Source organism: Anopheles bellator, chromosome 2, assembly GCF_943735745.2.
Source record: "Anopheles bellator chromosome 2, idAnoBellAS_SP24_06.2, whole genome shotgun sequence".
NCBI classification, from domain to species: Eukaryota; Metazoa; Arthropoda; class Insecta; order Diptera; family Culicidae; genus Anopheles; species Anopheles bellator.
The window spans coordinates 68,900,258-68,922,394 of NC_071286.1; the positions used below are offsets into that span (position 1 = coordinate 68,900,258).

The 22,137-nt window shown below is 47.7% G+C and overlaps 5 protein-coding genes across 5 annotated transcripts; 2 read left to right on the forward strand and 3 right to left on the reverse strand.

Annotated features, from left to right (window-relative positions):
* Positions 1-680: 680 nt before the first annotated feature.
* Positions 681-3,253, forward strand: LOC131212649 (carnitine O-acetyltransferase-like). Its single transcript, XM_058206588.1, has 2 exons — positions 681-825; positions 908-3,253. Exon 2 carries the CDS (start codon positions 992-994, stop codon positions 2,912-2,914), a length of 1,923 nt encoding a protein of 640 aa, XP_058062571.1. The 5' UTR covers positions 681-825; positions 908-991; the 3' UTR covers positions 2,915-3,253.
* LOC131212651 (ATP-dependent RNA helicase WM6) lies at positions 2,964-7,715 on the reverse strand. The gene is made up of 7 exons (XM_058206589.1): positions 7,671-7,715; positions 7,067-7,297; positions 6,440-6,844; positions 6,101-6,219; positions 4,298-4,429; positions 3,832-4,234; positions 2,964-3,757 (listed from the first exon to the last, which is right to left on the reverse strand). The coding sequence occupies exons 2-7, from the start codon at positions 7,263-7,265 to the stop codon at positions 3,744-3,746; spliced, it is 1,272 nt and encodes a 423-aa protein (XP_058062572.1). The 5' UTR covers positions 7,266-7,297; positions 7,671-7,715; the 3' UTR covers positions 2,964-3,743.
* A 1,126-nt stretch (positions 7,716-8,841) lies between these two features.
* Positions 8,842-16,952, forward strand: LOC131212108 (E3 ubiquitin-protein ligase Su(dx)). The gene is made up of 6 exons (XM_058205849.1): positions 8,842-8,978; positions 10,693-10,929; positions 10,992-11,515; positions 12,056-14,025; positions 14,094-14,292; positions 14,370-16,952. Exons 2-6 carry the CDS (start codon positions 10,893-10,895, stop codon positions 14,637-14,639), a joined length of 3,000 nt encoding a protein of 999 aa, XP_058061832.1. The 5' UTR covers positions 8,842-8,978; positions 10,693-10,892; the 3' UTR covers positions 14,640-16,952.
* A 134-nt stretch (positions 16,953-17,086) lies between these two features.
* LOC131208297 (uncharacterized) lies at positions 17,087-20,900 on the reverse strand. The gene is made up of 5 exons (XM_058200977.1): positions 20,254-20,900; positions 19,853-20,040; positions 19,657-19,765; positions 19,267-19,585; positions 17,087-19,188 (listed from the first exon to the last, which is right to left on the reverse strand). Exons 1-5 carry the CDS (start codon positions 20,313-20,315, stop codon positions 18,949-18,951), a joined length of 918 nt encoding a protein of 305 aa, XP_058056960.1. The 5' UTR covers positions 20,316-20,900; the 3' UTR covers positions 17,087-18,948.
* Positions 20,901-21,284: 384 nt separating this feature from the next.
* LOC131210265 (NADH dehydrogenase [ubiquinone] iron-sulfur protein 6, mitochondrial) lies at positions 21,285-22,025 on the reverse strand. The gene is made up of 3 exons (XM_058203486.1): positions 21,816-22,025; positions 21,536-21,715; positions 21,285-21,468 (listed from the first exon to the last, which is right to left on the reverse strand). The coding sequence occupies exons 1-3, from the start codon at positions 21,942-21,944 to the stop codon at positions 21,400-21,402; spliced, it is 378 nt and encodes a 125-aa protein (XP_058059469.1). The 5' UTR covers positions 21,945-22,025; the 3' UTR covers positions 21,285-21,399.
* Positions 22,026-22,137: the final 112 nt, after the last annotated feature.

Sequence of the window (22,137 nt, forward strand, 5' to 3'; positions counted from 1 at the left end):
TTTTGGGTGAGTGGGGCGAAGTGTTGTGTTTTGACAGATTATTTGTGTTTATATTTGGAAGATCAAGACACATTGAATTTTTGGTGCGAGAATTAAAATAGATTTATGATGAATTTGTGTTTGTATTACAAGTAATAATTAAGTTAAAATTATTTTGCATGCTTGTGATACAAAAAAAACGCCAAATGAGTGATGTTCGATTATTTTTTAACTACCCAAGATGTCTAATTGTTTTCGCCCGAACGAGAGGGCGAAAGACTTTTCCGTTGCCTGTCGCCGCCGTCGTAACCGGTGTGAAAGGTCGGAAAAAGCGTCGCGTCGAAACGTAATTAACGTTCCCTGTGTGAAGATGGCTTCACGGTCCACAACACGCAGCCCAGCAAACCGCACGCAGCCGTTCGGTTGTTTACTTTTATGCTGTTCCTTTTGTTGCATTAATTACAATAGGAATTTTATTTTAAACTAAATATTTTATGGATTTCGGGACCTGTTTTATTTCCTTTAAATTCGCTCAAATGCTTATATTATATTGAAACACCCGATGGATCGAAAAAAGGACTAAAACTCTCTCCAAAGGACCAAAACACCCACTAAGCGGCTTCTTATTGGTGGCCGCTTATCAGTCGTTGTATTCTGTGCGTTTTGGTTACGCTGCAGTTTTTTCGCTGCCGAACGGGTTTTCTGCCGGTGCCAACGGAAGGAACTTGATCCTGCTCCCATTCACTTTCACTTTCGTGCGTTCCACAATCTGCCTCGGACGAGCTCCATTGGAAACAGTGTGAACGATTGTTCACCGATCGGTCTACGTGGAACTTTATTCGTGAGGTGCACATAAGCGGGCGCGGGCCAGAAAAGAGCGCCTCGTAAGTTTGTCAGGAGGACTGATTGAACCCTTTTTTTATCGTAGACCTCTCCACGGCTCATTTGCGTCATTCGTCAGGGCCCCACAGCCAAAGTGTCCGTGCAGTTCAGTTCACGGTTCAAAGTTCAAATGAACATGACGCGCCTCTTTCCATCTCGTACAACGGCCGCTCCGATCGGAAGGGTACTAACGTCGTCCAGTTTGAGTAAAATGCTTACGGCAGCATCCTACGCCACCGGTAACCCGCCAGGCGGACCCGTAGCTACCCTGCAACGCCAACCGGTGCCAAAGCTTCCGGACACGATGCAGAAGCTACTGAAGTCCATCGAACCGCACGTCGATTCGGAGGTGCTAGCCGGGACGAAACGTGCGGTGGACAAGTTTACCTCCTCCGACGGCGTTGGCCAAAAGCTTCAGAACCTCCTTCGGGAACGTGCGACCAAAATGGACAGCTGGCTGGCCGATTGGTGGTTGCAAAGCGCCTACATGGAGTACCGCGATCCGGTCATCGTTTACTCCAGCCCGGGGCTGGTGTTCCCTCGCGCTAACTACCGCACGCTGGACGAGCAGCTGGCCTACGCGGCCAAAATGGTGTCCGTCGCCCTAGCCTACAAAGCGCTCATCGATGGTGGGAAGATACGGCAGGAGATGATGGGCAAAGTACCGCTCGACATGTCGCAGTACGAAAAAATCTTCGGCACCTGCCGTATTCCCGGACGCGGCCGTGACTCGTTGCAATACAATCCACGTTCGCAGCATATTGTCGTTGCGTGTGCCAACCGGTACTACCGACTGGATGTGATCGATGCCTCCGGAGCGATTGCAAGTGAAGGACAAATATTGGCGCAGCTTAAACGGATTGCGGCTGGGGCCGATGCATCGCCAGCCCCACCAATCGGCATTCTTACCGCCAATCAGCGGGACAGTTGGGCCGAAGCGTACGAAACACTGGTGGCCGATCCGGTCAATCGTCGCTCAGTCACTGCTATTCAGCAGTCACTGTTTGTGCTGTCGATCGATCGAGAAATTGCTCACGCGCCGGGAAGTGATCATATCACTACTGCCAGCGATCTTCTCATCCACGGTGGCGGTTCGACCGTTAACGGTGGCAACCGGTGGTACGATAAAACGATCCAGCTGGTGGTGGCTCCGAACGGAATTAACGGACTCACGTACGAGCATTCGCCGGCCGAAGGGCAACCGATTGCTGTCATGACGGACTTTTTGCTCGAACACCTCAAAGGAACAGGGAAACGGACAGGTGCCAATGTGACCGACAAAATGAAGGTAGAAGCAGTCGAGTTACCATTCAACGTGCAGCCGCCGGTAACAGCTGCCATCGAGCAGGCCGCCGACTTCGTCGATAAACTGGCTGCCGACATTCAGATGCACTATCTGCACTTTACCGACTACGGAAAAGGATTCATCAAAACGCAACGCATGAGCCCCGACAGTTACATTCAGATGGCGATCCAGTTCGCCTTCTATCGCCTTCACCGAGTGCCCGGAGCGCACTACGAATCGGCCCAGAATCGCATGTATCTTCACGGACGCACCGAAACAATCCGCTCGTGTTCCACGGAATCGATCGCTTTCGCCCGGGCCATGCTTGATCCGCAGTGTGATGGCCCCTCCAAGCTGGCAGCAATGAAGGGTGCCATTGAGGCGCACAAAGCGTACGTCTCGATGGCCATCCAGGGGCACGGCGTTGATCGGCATCTTCTGGGGTTGAAGTTAACGGCCAAAGAGAACGGACTGCCGCTGCCGGAACTGTACAGCGATCGTGGATTGCAAGCGAGCGCACACATGCGACTGTCGACTAGCCAGGTTGCTTCGCGATATGACGCCTTCATGTGCTACGGACCCTTGACCGCGGACGGATACGGTTGTTGCTACAATCCAAAGGAAGACGACATGTGGTTCGGGCTCTCAGCGTTCCGCTCGAACGCCGACACGGACGTGGAGCGATTCCGTGTTAGCCTCCAGGAAGCGCTTCGCGAGATGTACGAGGTGTTGGTGCTGCATGGCGAGAAACCCAAAGGCAAACTTTAAAATGTGTATTAAAAATGGAACGATTGTTTTGTTATTGAGCCCGTTGAGTTTATGTTTGCATACTTCTGAGTTTATATTTTTCAATGACTGTTTTTACTTTAACACATTGATTTTACCGAACAGCGTCGTGTTGACCGATATTAGCAAAATTTGGATCAAGTAATAAAAAGCGGGACTTTGGTGATGGTGTCTTTTTAACGAAATGAATTTGTTTGTACACATGAAAGAAGCCATCAGAATTCGATAATACTTTTCTTTCATCTTCCAGTACCTTCCAATCGACTAGAGAATTTTGTGGAATTTAATTTCATGTCTCACTATGTTTAAGCTTTATTATTATTTATCGTTTCAAGTTAATTTACTTCAAAATTACGAAAGTTAGTTGTTTAAGAAATTAAACTTCCTTACATCTGTTACAGGAATCAATAAATGTCGATACATTCGGATCGTTTTTTCACCTTACCCCAAACGCACAGCACACGGCGTTTGTAGCTAGATGACGGACACGATTCGATTCGTCGATCGAAGTAATACCAATGCCCTGACGACGCATTTGCATGTTTCATTCTTATTCTGCAGATTAATGTATGTACTCGCTACTATCCTTGTGGGACCCGCTTTGGGTTTGATTTTGGGTTCGCTTTGGGACCCGTGCAGGGCAACAGAACTCGAGTCGCTGCGCGCGTGATGACAGGGAATTGTGTAAATGAAAATATCAGGAAAATACGGGCTTCTTTCCTTTTGCCGATTGTTATCAACAGCGTCTCGTTACTACGTTTCCTCTTGCTGTATCATTAATCTAGAATAGTTGTTTAATACAGCGATCGTCTTATCGTCCTTCAACTGGAATAAGTAAAATACGCGGTGGTTAGATACTTGTGATAATAGATGGAACGCTTTCGTGCTGTTGTACTCACTGTAAGAGGAGAGATCAATTTCATCTGGCAGCTCGTTAATGTTGACATCGAAACGATCCTGCACGTCGTTCAGAATTTTTGCGTCCGCCTCATCTGAGATGAAGGTAATGGCCAGACCCTTGGTTCCGAAACGCCCGGCTCGGGCCACGCGATGCAGGTAGGTGTCGGAATCTTCCGGCATATCGTAGTTGAACACGATGTTCACACGCTCGATATCCATGCCACGGCCGAACAGGTTAGTGGCCACCAGAATGCGCTTCTGGAAGTCCTTGAATTGCTGGTACCGCGAAAGTCGTTCTTCCTGCACCATGCCTCGGTGGATGCCGATCGCCGGGAAATTCTGTTCCGTCAGTAGCTGTGCCAGAGCCATGCACCGTTGGACGGACTTGACGAAAATGACCACCTGTAAAGCATTTGCAGGAATAGGTAAACAGTGGCCCTTGCGGACAGCTTCGCATTCTCATACCTGGTTAAATTCAAGAACATCAAGCAGCTCGAACAGTTTTTTGTTCTTTTCGTTCTCCTTCAGCTTCACGTAGTGTTGCTGCAAACCGTGAAGAGTTAGCTTGGTTTCGTCATCGACGTACACCTCCATAGGCTATTTTCGATTAATGGTAACGATCGTACATTTAGAATCGCCCGATAAAAGAGAAGAACGAAAGACGAAGGATGCATTTAGTTGGGAGTGTCTTTAGCTGGAAACAGAACTTTCGATTGAGAAGAGATCTAATATTAATTCCTTCATCAGTACACATCGAACCACTGAAGTGTAAAATCTTCAGGACATGTCATTCGTCGCGGGATAAGTTTCACAACATCTGTGATTCTGGTGACTTTTGAAAAAGCTCCAACTAAACTAAAACGAACACTCATAGTAAAATAATTCCACTCGCCACTGTCACGGCTGAATACAGCTATCAAACCTATGCAACTAAAATCCGGTAAAGTTAACACATTATCGTGGGGAAAGTTTAGCCAAAATCGAGCTATCGAACTGTAGCAAACCGTCTGATATCTATTTTCGGCATCCATTTGCTGGGGATTTTGTGGGAAGCGCAACACCCGATCACTGAATATTTAGCACCCTTATCAGCATCAGAAGATGGTGCCAGCAGAGCTGAACGATCGCATTTAAACACTTGGCTGAAACGATATGGCTTAGGGAATAATCTATTAACTACAGTTATTACTACATACGACTCCTCGCCGCTATCGTTGCTGCCATGCTGTTGCAGAGATAGAACCATCTGGTTGATCCACCGCCACCAGAGCGCGGGCCAGTTTCTCATCATCGGGAATCGTGCGTCATTGAGAGCCGCGGCCGTAGATTGTGGCCCGTCGGAGTTTAGAATATTTAGCAAGCTTCGTGCGACTCTTGAAGTTGCTGTGCCGTGGCCAAGTATTCTCCGAGACTCGACAGCATTGTAGCCCGTGATACATTCTTCAGCTTCTTTGTGCGCCCTGCATTGTATTTCTGCCTGAGATAGGACAAACTTCCCACAGCATGCTTGGGAGACTCGCAGCATCTCTTTTCAAACAAAGATGACCGCTCGATGACCACCGAGAAACGAATGTAGCAGGGGCCATGGTGCCTGGGCTCTCGTGTGACCGCGATGCCTTGCGCGTTTGCAATTGGTGTGTGGCGTCGATTGATTTATTCGTTTTAAACATTTGTTCGGGTTGGTTGGATTTAGAGAAAGATCACCGGAAGTTCGATATTATGCGGGTTTTGTTATGTTTTGTTGGGGTTGGGTTGAGAATTAGCACACCATTGCACCATTGTCTGGTTCAAATCGGGCAGCGAATCGGACCCGTCCTCATCATCACAACAGAGAGGGTGTTCTGCGTGAAGAGATGAATCCTTACCATTTGCTTCCTTTCCCCCTCTGGTAGCATTCGCAGCACGATTCGCGACCAGTTTACACTTTGCGATTGGTAACAAAATGTGGATGCACGTCGTTTTGCGTTTATCGATTTCCGCGTTTGTTGGGGTTCAGTTTTAGGTCGCCGCGATGGGCCAATGAGAGTGTAATGAATTAGCGGTTGGGTTGGTGGTTATCGGTTTCAGCTTGTTTAACCAACGTGCGAAGACTGTGGCGCCCCTCGGCAGCTCCACCGATGGTGTAGCTGGTATCGGTGCTAACATTCGGTTGTGATGGCATTTCGGCAAACTTTTCCCAGCGACACACGCGTTACTTTCCGTTCGCTTAACATTACTAGTAGAGGTAGTAGATGGGGAAGTAGAAGTAGGACTAGTGGTGGTAATTACATCTTGCATGAACTTCTTGCACACTGGCCGAATTTCTTTGCTCAGCGTGGCGGAGAACATCATCACTTGCTTTCCGTGTGGTGTGTTACGGAAGATCTCCTGGACGTCGCGGCGCATATCTGCAACATAATAGAAAAGGAAGAGACCATTGTATCAATCAGGTAAATCTATTCTTACAAGCGCAATTCAATAATGTAAACACCTAAATCAGTTTTAGATAACAAATCGTTCACTGGCCACGACTCAGTTGTCCCTATCTACTAAAAAGTATCTATTTCATCATATTTGTCTTGGGCTGACTAAGCATGCAGTGGTGTGCGTGTGCCCCGCCCAACTTACCAAGTTGCTCGAGCATCTTGTCGCACTCATCGAGGATGAAGTGTTTCAGGTTCTTTAGGTTGAGCTTCTTGTTGCGAATGAGCGCCAACACGCGACCGGGCGTTCCGACAATGATGTGCGGCGTCGTTGATTTCAGAACTTCCTCGTCCTTCTGGATCGGCATGCCACCAAAGAACACGGCCACCTTGATCGTGGGCATGTACTTGCAGAAGCGCTCGTACTCCTTGCTGATCTGGAACGCGAGCTCGCGCGTGTGACACATCACCAACACGTACGGCACGTTTTCCGTCGGTTCCAGTTGCTGCAACGTAGCCAACACAAACACAGCCGTCTTTCCCATACCGGACTTAGCCTGGCACAGGATGTCCATGCCGAGAACGGCCTGCGGAATGCATTCGTGTTGCACTAAACGAAGAGAAAACAGAAAACAACCATCTGTTAATTTTTTGCTCGTTGCTATGGACACCACATGGCGGTGTCACATTCGGGTCAGTTTCTTGTAACATACACATCAATCAGAGAATTGGATCAGATGTCCCTATCTACTTAATGGATGTAGTTTCATCATTGGAATACGATAGAATAAAACTAGTTGGTAAAAATAAAACCCTTACTATTTTGACTTACCTTCAGAGGGATGCTCGAAACCGCAGTCCACAATGGCGCGTAGAATTTCAGGTTTCAGCAAAAAGTCACGGAAGCCAGAACTGTGAATCGATACGTAGGTACCCTTCACGTCCTTCTTCGGCTGTTCCGTTGTTTCTGCCACAACCTGCTCGGTCTGATCCTCCTCCTCGTAATCTAATAGATCTTCGTTATCAGCCATAGTATGAGGTTTGTTGAGAATTTCTTACGATTCTACAGGATGACAAAATAGAAAAAAAAAATAGTTGACACAAGTTAATACATAAACATCAGAAGGTTTAATAATAAACAAGTAACCAAACTACACGTAAAATAAGCATCGCGTAATCAGACGCCACCGTTTAGTCAGCAAGTTTGGCCAATCTTCTACGCTTCCAGAACACGAGCATTCATGCCGGCGTTGGTTTCCGCCATTTTGAAACGCGTGGAGCGCTGCCGAAATCGACAAATTTGGAACCGATTTTACAAGCTAACTAGCCGCGCCCGTTTCGCGAAACACTGCACAAACAACTTTCGGGCGTGGATGTAACACGAAAATGATAAATTAACAAAGAAAATTACTCTTGTTTCCACGGGAAATACATACCAAAAAATGAAGCGATGCAACGCGGTGCAAGCTGATGGACGAATCAGACACGAATGAAAAAGGCGGCTGGAAATTTTACCTATGCGTAGCTTTAGAGCTACGGAACGGTCTGGCATGAATGAGCAACGCCCGTGCTCAACTTTCTTTCCTGTATTAGGGGTTAATTTGAAGAATTTTTTTTTAAATATTAAACGACGGACGATACAATCTAATCGATACTGATGTTATGTTATTGAAATATTTTATTAGATTTTGCACATCTAAACATTAGTGATTATTCCAGAGATTAAACATGTGTTTCTTTCCGCTAGAAGGTTGGGTTAATCAAAATTACAGAAGATGTATGTATCGTTTCTCGGACGACATGAGAATAACATTTGTTTACATTTGCTTAAGTAATTGTTCGATTTTACACGCATTTGCAAACTGCAGAAATGAAAATATCGTGATGGATCGTTTGAAAGAGATTTTTGAGCAAACTTGACAGCCATCTGACAGTTGCTATTGTGTGCACTGGCGCTTAACAAAGGGGGTTTGCTCTCGCACGGAGCAGAACCAGGCAGAAGGACCAATCGCAGTACGGAGGAAGTAGAGAAAAAGTGGTGAGCAAAGTTATTATCCGTGCAAAAGATGCAAGTTCGTTCACGACGGACGGATAACAGCAGCACGTTGAGCGTAAAGTCCCGAAAGTGTTTAGATTCGCGTGAATTCTGTGCATTCGCATTTCACCAAACAGCGGGCAATGAAACGAGTTCATCACGGGACGCAACATTGAGCTAGATGCACCACGGGAATTGCATTTGTGTTTCGTACGGATTCCCAACACACCGACGGACGGATCCATTATCGGGCACTGTATCTTCAACGAACTTGTGTGACGGGCGCAGACGGATGCATCGGGAAAGCCAGCAACTGAAAATTCGTCACTACCTTACGGGACTTTTTCGGCCAGCTTAGTGCGGAACGGTAGTTTACGTTTTTTCTTGCGAAGGTGCCGTGAATCCCGCTCGAGATTGTACTGTGAAGGTGACGAAATACCACATCCGAGGGCAAAAGTACGTGTTTTTGAGCAGTCGCCGTTGTGGTCCAAGTAAACAGTGATTCATAGTGAAAATCAGATTTATCAACAGAGTTATCGATAGCAAAGTGTAAGTGTGCAAGAGTCAGAGGAAAAATATTCTTCGCCCATAAATTGAAGATAGACGAGTGATAACTCTTCCAGCCCCTGTTGAATTGGGGAATGCGTTCTCTTTCCTGTCGCTGATTAGAGCTTTACTGGGTTCGCCAACATTTCCGAGTTTTGTGCTGGTAAGTGGGTGGCAGTGTCCGTTTCACGTGCAGTGAAGAAGGAAAGGCGTATTTTTGTGGTGGAGAAAGTGGCGGTCCGCAAAATGCTGGCCCCAGCCAAACGGTATACGAAGCGCGCTTACATAAGCAATAGACTCCGAGAAACCAGCCAAGTCACTTTGCAGTCGCCACGGTGATGATGAGATGATTTATCGTAGAAAATTACACGTCTCGGCACCGACCGGTACATCGCCTGCTTGGTTCTCGCGGGTTCCAAATCCCCTAGCAACAGCAGAAAGCGCGGAGCACTGGAGAATAGGTGCACTGGACCTTTTGTCGGTGTGTCGCTCTTAGTGCATCCCCAAAACATTTGATGTTGGTGTTTGGAATGCATAACAATTTGGAATTTCTAACACTAATTTTTCACCCAACTGGCGAAAGCGATGGCCAATGGTCTCTCGGAAACGTTGGGGCAGTGAAATTGAAACGCGCGAAACAATTATGATTGTGCGCCCACGATTCATCGGTGGCGGGGTGCTATTTGGAAGAAAGTTTTGATGCAAACAATCGGACGGAAGCCACGAAAATAAAAATCAAGAGAGCAACGGAGTCTGGGGCTGTTCCAAGGGCAGGAATACTTTTGCCGAACAGCCGGCCGTGGCCGGTGGTGAAAGTGGTGCATAATTCGTCTGTCCAACATAATAGCTCCCGATTGTTGTGCCGAAGGAAAGTGTCGGACCCAAAAAACAAACCTATGTCGCTTCTAAAGAAGACAATTGAAATGTGCTGTTTATTAAATAGAGCCGCAGTTTGTTAGCTTTCGGAAGCAAACTTCAGCTTGTGTCAGCGTCTTGAAAAAAAGGAAAACAGCGAATACAAGACACAAAAAAGGCCGCACACGTTATCAAGCACAACGGATTGTTGGAACGGACGTAGAGGGCAATGAAACGAAAAGATTAAATGAACCCCTTTCAGCGCTGATAATGGCTTGAAAAGTGTCGCTTTAGATAATGTCAAGCACTCGAACGCATCGCACGCGAGTCATGTGTTGCTGCTGGCACCACTACTGAGTTGTCGTAATCATTTTCACCATCACCGTTTTGCTCGGTTGAAGCATACGGCCACAAAAACTCGATTCTCTTAGAATCCGCTCGTCCCAGACGCAACAGAGATGCACGAAACACTAAAACACAACATGCCAGTGGTTACTATGATGGTGCAAACGTTGTGTGTTCTCGAATAAAAATTCTTTCTCGCTTCCGTGTGCACGATTCAGAGTGACGATCCCAGCAACCCATATGGTGTTTGCAATTATTAGAAGTCCGCTCGATTAAATGGCTGCCTTGCCCTTTCTTCTTCTTGGGACGCAAAATGCTTTAAGGGTGTGCGAGGACGAGGAAGGAAGGTTTTGTTGTAAAAATAGGTCGTGAATCGTTAAAATGCGACCCCAGTTTCATCGTACCGCCGTCTTAAAAGCGCGCCTGTAGTTGCGTTGAAAGCGAAAACGGTTCCGCGGGTGTCGTAATTAAAACGAAGAAAACAATCGCCAAGGACCACGACCCTTGAGACACGTATTAACAGTCGTGCGGAAACGAAACCACGAAACAGAGGGTGATGCCCGCCAGTGTGTCGCGTGTGCACGCGACGCGTGGTCACCTCTCATGGCAAAATCGTCCACTCTCGTTTTGTGGGGCCGTGGACATTTGGTTTTTAATATTACTTTTCACCTCGCCAGGATATTATCCGCATTCCATGCAAAGTCGGTCGCGTAAGGGCAGCGGTTTGGTGACCAGAGAGAAGAAGTGAGAAAGAGGGAAGAGGATCGACCGGTAAATTCTTCCGGAGCCGGTGCAAAACTAAGCCTAGCTAACGACCAGCTGATACTGGTCGCACCTATTCCTGGCATACACGCCTACCCGCGCCCCCAGATAACAGATGGAAGGAACAGAGGTCCACCAGCTCATTGTGATAAGTAAGTAGTATACCCGTACGTTTGGGTTGGTGTCATCGGTTACCATTTTCCGGTTCTTCCAGTCGAGCACGCCACCTTTCGGAGCAATGGGTTCCTGAAGCCGAATCCATACGTCGAGTTTTCGATCGATGGCAAGAGCGCCCGCAAGACAGATTTCATCAAAAACACCAACACACCGAAATGGAACGAGCGCTTCTTGAGCCTTGTGTCACCGGGATCCATTCTGCACTTCCGCGTGTTGGATCATTCGAGCTTTCGAAAGGATTCGCTGCTGGGTCAACAGACCGTCGATCTGGCAAGCATTCTGCGCCACTACAACGGGGTGCTAGAGTTGCTCGAGCTTAACATGGATCTACTGATTGACGGCAGTGCCTCGTCCAAGACCGGCAGCAGTAGCAGCCACAGTGAACTACGGCAACCGGTAAAGGCCGGCGAACTGGTCGTTGTGCTCGATGGACTAAAAATCGATATGCGACCAATGACGGGTAGAAACGGCAGTGGAAATGTGGGCCCCGGATCGGTCGGAATGGCGATACCATCGATCGCCGGTAGCAGCGACAGCGGAAGCATGGTCAATGGCAATGGGGTAAGTGACCTTCGGCTGGCGGATTACATGTGTATACGGTGCGTGATGCGTGTTGCTGGAATGGTCACAGGAAAAACGTGACTGGGTGTTGTATGTTTTCAGTGTCCCCACGAGGGAGCGTTGTATGTCTTCTTTGCACGAAATAAGCTCGGTTTTGTGCAAACATGAATCAAAGCCTGTTTAAATCCACAAATCCCAGGAAGTAGTGGAAAATCTTCTTTTTATGCCTTAAGTCACTTCATTCATTGAAGTGGCACAAGCACTAAACTCGATGTAGAATCTGCGTGTATCCCTTTAATACCCTTTAAGGATCTGTTCATATTAGGGGATCTTGGTCCGTATCATTGCGTGACCAAACAAACTACAAACGACACACACAAATACCAGCCACTAATTATAAGTGCCTTGAATTGTTCGATTTGGTTGGATGTGGGATCGATCGATCCCATTTGCATTGAATGGCACCGATAAAGGGAGGGTTAGAAATGTTTTCTCCTACTCATGCCTCCCACTTACTTTCTCCCGCTCCCTTCTCCACAGTTATCGAGCGGGTTGGACCTTATGCAGAACGGAGCCCTTTGCCACACGTTTCGCAGCAGTATACTGAACGGTGGCATAAGGGCTCGGATGCGTTTGCGAGGCAGTGGGTCCCAACAGCTGCAACCGCCTCCAGGTGTTGGCAGTGGGATTGGAGCACCAAGCATAAATCATGCATTAGTTGCATCATCATCATCATCATCGGCATCGGCACCTGCTCAGCAGCAACATTCACCGGCCCTTGGCAATACTGGGCAAGGCAACAACAGTAGCAGCAATAATTCGGCAGTTGTTGAGTACGATCCTGAGATCAGGTTCAGTGCGCTCAGCATACAATCCCCTTACGACGGGATGGGGAACGGCGTTGCGATGGGATCGTCCCCAAATGGTGCCGGTTCCGGGTCTTCCTCATCGACCGGTGCCATCCGTCGAAGCGGCGCCAATTGGGATCAGCAGAACGTGTCTCCTGTGCCGCCAGCAACCGCATCGCATACTCGCCTCGGTCCCGTGTATTCCAATACATCGCAGGACGGTTTGATAAACGGTGTTCCGGGTGCCGGTGGTGGTGGTGGCAGCCCAGGTGGTGGCAACACGATGCCCATGGTTGGAGGCAGTTTGACCGATCAACAGATTTTACTGCAACACCAGCAGCAGCAGCAGCAGCAACAAAATGCCATCGATGATGAACCGCTACCGGCCGGCTGGGAAATGAGGGTCGATAAGTTTGGCCGGCGTTACTACGTCGACCACAACACACGGTCGACATACTGGGAGAAACCGCAACCGCTACCAGCCGGGTGGGAGCAGCGACGCGACCCACGAGGACGCGTTTACTATGTCGACCACAACACGCGCACCACAACGTGGCAGCGGCCAAACAGTGAGCGCTTGATGCACTTCCAGCACTGGCAAGGCCAGCGGCAGCACATCATCTCGCAGGGCAACCAGCGCTTCCTGTACCCGCAACATGCCCAGCAATCGAACACGATCTCGGTGCCGCATGAGGAGGACGATGGTTTGGGTGCATTGCCGGAAGGTTGGGAGAAACGTGTTCAGCCCGACAATCGGGTGTACTTTGTGAACCACAAAAATCGAACCACACAGTGGGAGGACCCAAGGACTCAGGGCCAGGAAGTAAGCATGCTGGCGGAGGGTCCACTGCCGCCCGGGTGGGAAATCCGTTACACGGCGACCGGTGAACGATTCTTCGTTGATCACAATAATCGTAAAACAACGTTCGAAGACCCTCGGCCAGGGGCTCCGAAAGGGGCCAAGGGAGTGTACGGTGTACCGAAGGCTTACGAGCGGTCGTTCCGCTGGAAGTTGAGTCAGTTCCGGTACCTGTGCCAGAGCAATGCACTCGCTTCGCATATTAAAATAACGCTGACACGCCAAACACTGTTCGAGGACTCGTACCATCAGATCATGCGCCTTCCGGCGTACGAACTGCGGCGCCGACTTTACATCATCTTTCGCGGCGAGGAAGGGCTCGACTATGGCGGCGTATCCCGCGAATGGTTCTTCCTTCTGTCCCACGAGGTGCTCAACCCGATGTACTGTCTGTTTGAGTACGCGAACAAGAACAACTACAGCCTGCAGATCAACCCGGCCAGCTACGTCAATCCGGACCACCTGCAGTACTTTAAGTTCATCGGACGTTTCATTGCGATGGCCCTCTACCATGGACGGTTCATCTACTCGGGCTTCACGATGCCGTTCTACAAGCGCATGCTGAACAAGAAGCTAACGACCAAAGACATCGAATCGATCGATCCGGAGTTTTACAACTCCCTCATCTGGGTGCGGGACAACAGCATTGACGAGTGCGGGCTCGAGCTGTGGTTCAGCGTGGACTTTGAGGTGCTCGGGCAGATCATTCACCACGAACTGAAGGAGAACGGCGACAAGGAACGCGTGACAGAGGAGAACAAAGAGGAGTACATTTCTCTCATGACCGAGTGGCGTATGACGAGGTAAGGTACCACAGAGCTGGCGCGGTAAATAAGTTATTCATTGTTTCATTTTTCTCATTCATTCGCAGAGGTATTGAGGAACAAACTAAAACCTTCCTGGACGGGTTCAACGAGGTAGTGCCCCTCGAGTGGTTGAAGTACTTTGACGAGCGAGAACTCGAGCTGATGCTGTGCGGTATGCAGGAGATCGACGTCGACGATTGGCAACGCAACTCGATCTATCGACATTACAACCGCAACAGCAAGCAGGTCGTTTGGTTCTGGCAGGTAATTATACGAACATAAGAGATCCATCCGTTCCGATCGAAAGACCGATCATTTCCGTTTGCTTCACCCATCAACAGTTTGTCCGCGAAACGGACAATGAAAAACGTGCCCGATTGCTGCAGTTCGTGACCGGAACGTGCCGGGTGCCGGTTGGAGGATTCGCCGAGCTGATGGGTTCGAATGGACCGCAGCGATTCTGCATCGAGAAGGTGGGCAAAGATACGTGGCTGCCACGATCTCACACCTGTTTCAATCGGCTCGATCTGCCACCGTACAAGAGCTACGATCAGCTGGTGGAAAAGCTAAACTATGCGATCGAAGAGACGGAAGGTTTCGGGCAGGAGTAAACAGAGAGACAGAGCAGAAACGGAAGAGAGAGAGAGAGAGAAACAAATGTGATCAACCGGACGGAACCGCTAACGAAAGGAATGAGAAAGATAGTTTGAATAGAATATGGCTTAATCGTGAGTATGTTCGTGTGCTGGCATATATCTATGTATGCGTGTACGTTGTATGTGTGGATTCCTGCGGTAAAAATGTCTGACGCAATGTTAAATTCGCGGAATGGCGAGGATCATGTTTTTGTAAGATTTTTGTAATATTCATTCAATTATTTGAAAAATCCCCTGAAGAATGCCTCCATTTCCTGTGAGGCTTTGTTTCTGGTGTAACAATAGTTCCTTCATCATTTACGCCGACTTTTTCAAAACAACCCAATGGCAGGATAATTTTTTCGCGATTGATAGGTTTTTGTTTTTTCATTATTCAATAGTTTCGTTTTCTTTGCTCACTAAAGTCAACAATGTGTGATAATGGTTGATTAGGGATTCAGTGTTTTGTACATAGGTAAAGAGTTGTAAAAGAAGAAGATGTAAGTAATTGTTGGTAGCATCCCAATCCCAAATGCAGAGAATGGTAGCGACACTTGGCGGGTACAGACAGCGGACGGGAAGTTTTTTAAAAAGGGTTGTTGATGCTGAAATGTTTAGTTTTTGTATTATGAACACACCTGTTTCGTATGGGCCCAAGTAAGAGAGGCCCTTTTTATAATATTAGAATTTTCTTCTCCAAAAGCCTTCAACGGTTTTAGCACAGAATGTATGAATTGTTTGATTTTGAATTTTTAATGTACCTAATTAAACATTTAGCGAAATTTCGTCGCCTTTTCCATCGAAATGTGTCACCAATGTTCTTCGAACGAACAATGGATACTGTGCAAAGTAAGCAAATCGTACCTTTCATTGCAAGTAGATGCAATGCTTCTAAGTTCATCCATTCACTAGTTTTATATCGCCTATTTTCCTCTAAACGGGTGTGCGAATTCTGAGTACCTACTGTACTAATTTCGGAAGCCTCTGATCATTGGAGGTTCTTTTTGTAAAGTAGAAAATTTTGTATAATCTGTATACTGTGTAGCACCGGTGTGCTCTACGGACAATGGAGTGCATAAGACAAATAGTTTGTGTCGAAAAGAGCAATTTATGGGTCCACTAAATGTCGGTGTATCTACGTGTAATGGGAGGCGCGTAGGTTCAGCTCATATTGCGCGAATCAAACGTGGCATACGCGTCACACAGAGAACCGTTCGAGGCTACAACGAGTCAGCCGCCCGTAGAGGTGGCGTGTGATTGGCAAACAGTTGTTAAATTGGCCACTATGAATGACGAAACGGAAATATACAGAGTAGGTTGTCGCCGATGTTGTTTTTAAGTAAAAATTACAAATGAAATAATATGTGCACACACTCACGAAATATATCATATTGTAGGTACAATGTATGAAACAATGGAAGAAAAAATACACACAGAGATAAACTTATTAGTGAAAAGTGTAAAATAATTTATAACAATAACACTATAAAACAAGTATCGAAATGTCCTGCAAGGAGCATGCAACGGTTAAAGTAGCAAAGGCACAGAGTTACGGATAAGAAGGGCCAAATGAGAGTAACCAAATCGAGGGTAATGAAAGGCGCATAAAAATGGGGCGATCTTCAAACAACACGGAGCGAAAATAATGTGAAATCGATCGCGGACGAGATGACTAAATCAATTAACCAAAACCGATCGTAGTACGTTCCGCGGGGGAAAATCTTACCCGTGCGCAAGAGACTCGATCCTCCCGAAGGAGAACCGAGCCCAGCGTGTGCTGTTTCACTTACGAGCGGAAGAAACAAAGCTGAAACAGAGCAGCGTTAGCTGCTCGACACAGAAAGGTGCTTTATTATTTTTATGAACAGAGAAAAAGATCATGTGGGTGTCGTTATATAATTCCTAATTATTCTGCAGCCTTTTGAAGGCTTGCGTGGGGCTTTTGGGGAAAATGTAAGGAATATTGAAAGGAGCCTGGTGAGCCTAAAATACATTCATTTCCCAAAACGGGCGTAAATATAGTGGGGCGGAAAGTCAACAAATTGTAGGGCAAACCCCAGTATGCGATCTTCAAAGGAAAACGCGTGGATGGGAGATCGCTGTGTAAAACGTGATCGTGAATTGACACAACGGATATCGGTCCGTTTAAGCAGCAGCACCACATCCTATCGTTGAAATGGAAAGGTCTCCACATTATGATTATTGTAAAATTATGATTATCCTTACTGCACCATGTAATTTATGGTTTGGTTTTAGTTGGTGCAAATCAATGCGGGAAAAATAAAGACGTAACGGAATACGAACACTTGCGGTTAGCAAATTGATTGAGATGAGAAATTGAACCGTGAGGCGCTCTTTTTGGCTTCAGTTTATTACCCAACATAATAAGTGACAACTGTGGCAAGAGTTTTTAGTAGATTTTGTTTATTTTACTCATTTGACACTACTCACCAATGAAGGACAGGTGGTTCACACTTTTATAGTTTCGTTTGAAAGGTTTTTGTCCTTACTACGCTAGAGAGATAAAATGAAATGGGTTACGGGTCACTACGCCAGTGTGGCTTATGTGTCTGCTGTGGAACTAAGCTATGTTTGCGACTGACTTCTGTTGTTTTGAGGGCTTTCCCGTTATCCAGAAAATACGAGGAGTGAAATGCAAAGTTGTTCTGAGTATGTGGATACTAAAGGGAGTAAGAAACACGCCAATTGGCCAAAAAATCAGGATGTGTATATGTGGTTTAAAAAGAAAAGAAAAAAACCCTGCCCCACTTCCGTTTCAGTGGCGATCAGTTTAAGTTGGATTATGCTATAGAGCTGACTGGGTTTTCTTGTATAAAGATTAATTTCGATTTCAGTAGATTCGAAACATTCCAACGCTCAACTGTCTTTTCGTCGGCCACGTGGAAGAAACGAGAGCTATGGAAAATTAAAACTTAAGTTTTACAAAATCGCAACACGCTCAGAAAGACAATCCCTCCAAAGAGCGGTTGGATAGACATTAGTCGTTTTTTGTTCAAAGTACAAAATTGCACGTCACTATTACACACAACACGCACACATACACTAATCGATCGATGATCTCTGCCTTCCACCACCTGTGTCCCGCCTTTTCCAAGTTTCGCTCTGTACTTTGACTCAGTCTCACAAAAAGTCGCACCTGGGCGGCCATGGCCTTCCGTTCCGTCCACGCATTCGTTTGTTGTTACTTCACCCAAAAACGACTCCGTTTTGTTGAATAGGAAAACAAAACTTACAGATACTAGCTAAAATTATATGCACAGTTCTTACGGGCTGTGAGCGCTTCCATCGCCTTCGTTTCAGTACTTCTCAGTGAACGTAACCTAACCCTAAACCCTTTCGCGTTCGCGATCACCAGCCATCATCAGCTGCGTGGCATACCTTCGTTACCTTCGTGCTCGTCCTTACTGAACTTAGCATAATTATTGATACTAGCAATAATAATCGTAATGATAACCGTAATCACAATCATAGTGGACGACATGTAGCAGTCGCCATTAATGTCGCAATAGCTCGACCGCCTCCACCGGTGATCGGGGTCGCCTAACGTAAAATAATATCACAAACTCAACCAGATTCCATTCCCGACCCGGTGCTGTCGGTTCGGATGGTGGAACGGCGGTGGGTGCGTTCCCGCGTTCGGGTGCACTGGCAATAATCTTCATAAGCCGCCAAGGCCCACAATCGTCACCGTACGCGTCCACCGTTCACGGGAGGAAAACATAAGCATATCTCTGTCGATCGTGGAACGAAAGATCGGGCGGTCGTCGGTGAGTCGATCGTTTACGGAAATCAGCATGGCACAACACATCGCAGCAAGCGGGAATACTACAGCGGTATCAAGCAACGCTAGCAGCAGAAACAGTGTGCGGCTGGTGTGTAGCGATCGAAGAAGCGCCTCCGGAGTAGAAGGTGAGAGAACGGGTTTGTGGGAATTCGACCGTTTGTTGTGGTTGCCGTGAGTCGCTTGGCAGGCGGGAAAAGAGTGGAAAGAGAGATCGTTGCAGCAGCGTTGGCTGCTATCACTACTATCGCTGCTACGGTTAATATTACTACTGTAGATACTGTATCGTTCCACAGTGGAAGGGAAATTACACGAAATATCCCTACGCCACGCCCCGCACTGTCGCCAGCTGGGTCCCAGCTGTTTGGACTGCCGATGGCGTTCAGTGGGGCGCTGTTGGAGCAGGAAACTACTGACACGCTTCGGCCTCTGCCGATCGTCATCTACCTTCAGCGTATCGTTACGTTGGGTTTGCGCGTGAAGTCACCAGAGGTTCTTCGGCAGCACGTAACCACCGTTGTTGAGCGCAAACTTGTCGCCGAGCGCCAGCAGAGCGCCCGGCGCTGTGGCCGTTCCCATCTTCCCTCCGGACGGCGGCCCGCCATCGTCGGCTCCTTCGTACCCAGTAGTGATCGTTTCCTTGCGACCATCCTTCGTCGCAAGCGTTATGGTGGTTTGCGTATTGCCTTCGGAGTCGCGAACCGTACGGCGAGTTTCGTAGGACTGTTTCGTCGAAGGAAGAACAATGGAAAAACGTGAGTGCGCCGGAGCGTTTTCTGAAACAAATGTACGGATACGCACCCCATCCGGGCGGCGAATCGTCTGCGAGATGATGCTTTGCCCGAACATTCGCGGTCCCTGGAATGCACCCTCGAAGATACCAACATCGTGGAAGCGCGAAGGGGAAGCTTTGTTGCGCCGAGTGGCCGGAGGGATCTGCTTCGGCTGCTGCTGCTCCTTGATGCCGTGAATCCAATCCATGATTTTCTCCTCGTCGCTAAGCGGCTTGCGACGTTGGTTGGGCTCCGACTTCGTTTCGTTCTTCGGTTGCTTCGACAGCAAGTCCTTCCACTCGGGAGAGATGCGCTGCAGAAGCGAGTGAAGCTGATCGGCGTAGATCCTGCAAACGGAGGCGTAGCGCAGCCAAAGTTAGGCCCTGCTCAATGTGGTATACTTCGCGATGTAACTTACACTCCATCGAGATCCGTATCGCATTTGGCGAGATCGTTTCCTGCGGCATCCTCGAAGCCGGGTTTCAAAAAGTCTTCCTTCAGATCGCGATCCAACAGCTTGGTACTCTCTTCGCGTTCCATGTTCCGGCAAATAGAAGTACAAACAAGAGCACAATATTATCTCAGTGGCGATGGCGCTGCATAATCGTGCCTACCATCGTACTGCTCGAGGGACTTCAGCATGTCCTGCATCTGGCGCTCATAATGCTTCTGCATCTCAAGCGGACTGGTGAAGATCTGCACACCGTACAGCTTCTGGTTGTCGAACAGTTCATCGTCACTATCGTCCTCTTCCACCCAAATCGGTTTACGGAACTCGTCCCCGAGAGATGGTTTTTTCTTGCTGCAAACACACATTGAGGAGATGGGAGGTGAAAGCGCAAACATTGAGTCAATCGATTAGATTAGCGTCCGGTTCAAGAGGAAAAGGCGGCTCCCGGGGGCTGATGGTTGGACAGGTGATAAGGATGGACACAGAAACAACCACCGCAATCAGGCTGGAAGAAAATGCCACCCTGTCCAGCGTATTTTGCTACCCCCCTCCCAAACAACTTACCGATTATCGTCGTCGTCGTCCTTTCTACCGTCGAGACCCATGAATTTTTTTAAAAGGTCCATCTTTACGACGCAAATTTTGACGAATTTGGGGGGACACGAGGGAAACCGAAAACTGGGAGCAGCGAAAACGGCTTAATCCGTAGGGCACTATTAGTTCCGCTTGCTGATGTTTAGATAGATTGCTTTGCGTGTTATCTCTTTGTGATTTAAATTGTTCCGTTCGCTTGGGGGAGCCCAAAATGCTGCAGAGACGCAGCGGAGGTGTGTGATTGGGGGCTGTGTGTTGTTGAAAAAGTCACGTAGGACACTTGCTCTCTTCGCTTTCACTTTGCTTTTCTCAACTGGTCAACCGATGTGTTGATGGAATGCTATCGAGACCGCGTTACCGGTATAGTTTTCACAAATAGTTGGGAAACGCAAACAAAATGGAAAGGAACAGACTATACGGAAAATTGGAAGGAAACAGTGAATGGAAAGAAAGAATTTTCCACCACAGTAGGTGTTGCTTAGCGAGCGCACTTCGCGTTTATTACGTTTCCCTGGACTTCCGACCGGAACTGGAGGTCACCTGAATGCGAAACTGAAGATTTCAAGGTTTTTTTACGTTGATTTTTGCCAATCGAGCGGCTTAGCGTATTGCTGTAACGAAAGGTTCTAGAAAAGTGGCGTTCACGGCCAGAGTACGAAGAGCGGAGGAGGCGAAAATTGGGTTCAGCTGTCAAACAACAGTCGTTATCGGTTCACACGGGCAAACGCAGGCGCAGCAGCCGTTGCATATTTCTTTGCTTGACAATCGAATGTGTGAGCGAGAGCGACATACAACCGTTCGGAGGGCGCTGGGTGGATGACAAAAAATGAGGAGATATTGCGTTTGACTCCAGGGTTTTTGCCGGATAAATACTGATAGTAAATGTTTTCCCACGGATTTATACTGATTAACCTCAACGTGGTGTCTTACATACAATTAGCAAATTCATTCAACGACCTATGCTTATTCACTATTCATGGATTCAGCGCTAACCCACACGGGCTTAAATTGCACGCTACGACGTATCATCGTCAATTTAACTTCTTTCGTTTATTTTACTAACGGCTTACGGTAAGCTGTTTCTTTCTTGTATAATTTACAGAACGGTACAGATTTTTAATGATGATGGTCGAGCTTCTCGAACCGCTGGCCACAGTATCCGCAAGCGTGGGCGCCTGGCTTATCCTGCAACGAAACGGAAAGTCTTAGTTTGTTCCCCAACTACTTGAGTTTTCCGTTTTTTCACCCTCACCAAGTTGATGTAAACCTTCGGGTGGCCAAGCGCGGGATCGGTACCACCGTCACAGCAGACGACGCGTTCCTCCGATTTGATGATAGGCGTTTCGTCGATCAGTTTGATGGCCCAGTTCGGGTTCACCACTTTGGTTGCGTTGACGAAGCGTGCATTTCGGTAGTCGTCGGCTTCATAGAACTGCAAAACGGACACCGCGGTTTTGCAAGCGGTGGCCGCGAGAAAAAGTACACCGTGCGGGCAGAGACTTGCGTAATCGCGACCGCGCTCAATCACCCACCTGGCCAGTGTGCGTAATTTCGTCCTTAATGATAGCACAGCGTGCGCCCAATCCTTGCGTGCTGATGGACCTGGAACCGATAGTGTTCACCAGTCGCCGTGCAGGCGACAGAATCATCCGAGTGGCCATGCTGGCAAGCGATGGATTTGTTTTCAAATCACTTTGTTTTCTTCCGACTATTGGACCAAAGAATCGAATCGATTCCAAAGAACTGCACGCAAAACGTCAGATTTGACGTTCCGGATTTTGACAAACAGCTGGCTTTGTTTATTTCGTGGGTAGCGGAGCGATCAAAAATGGGTAGCGTTTGTTGCTAAAGCTA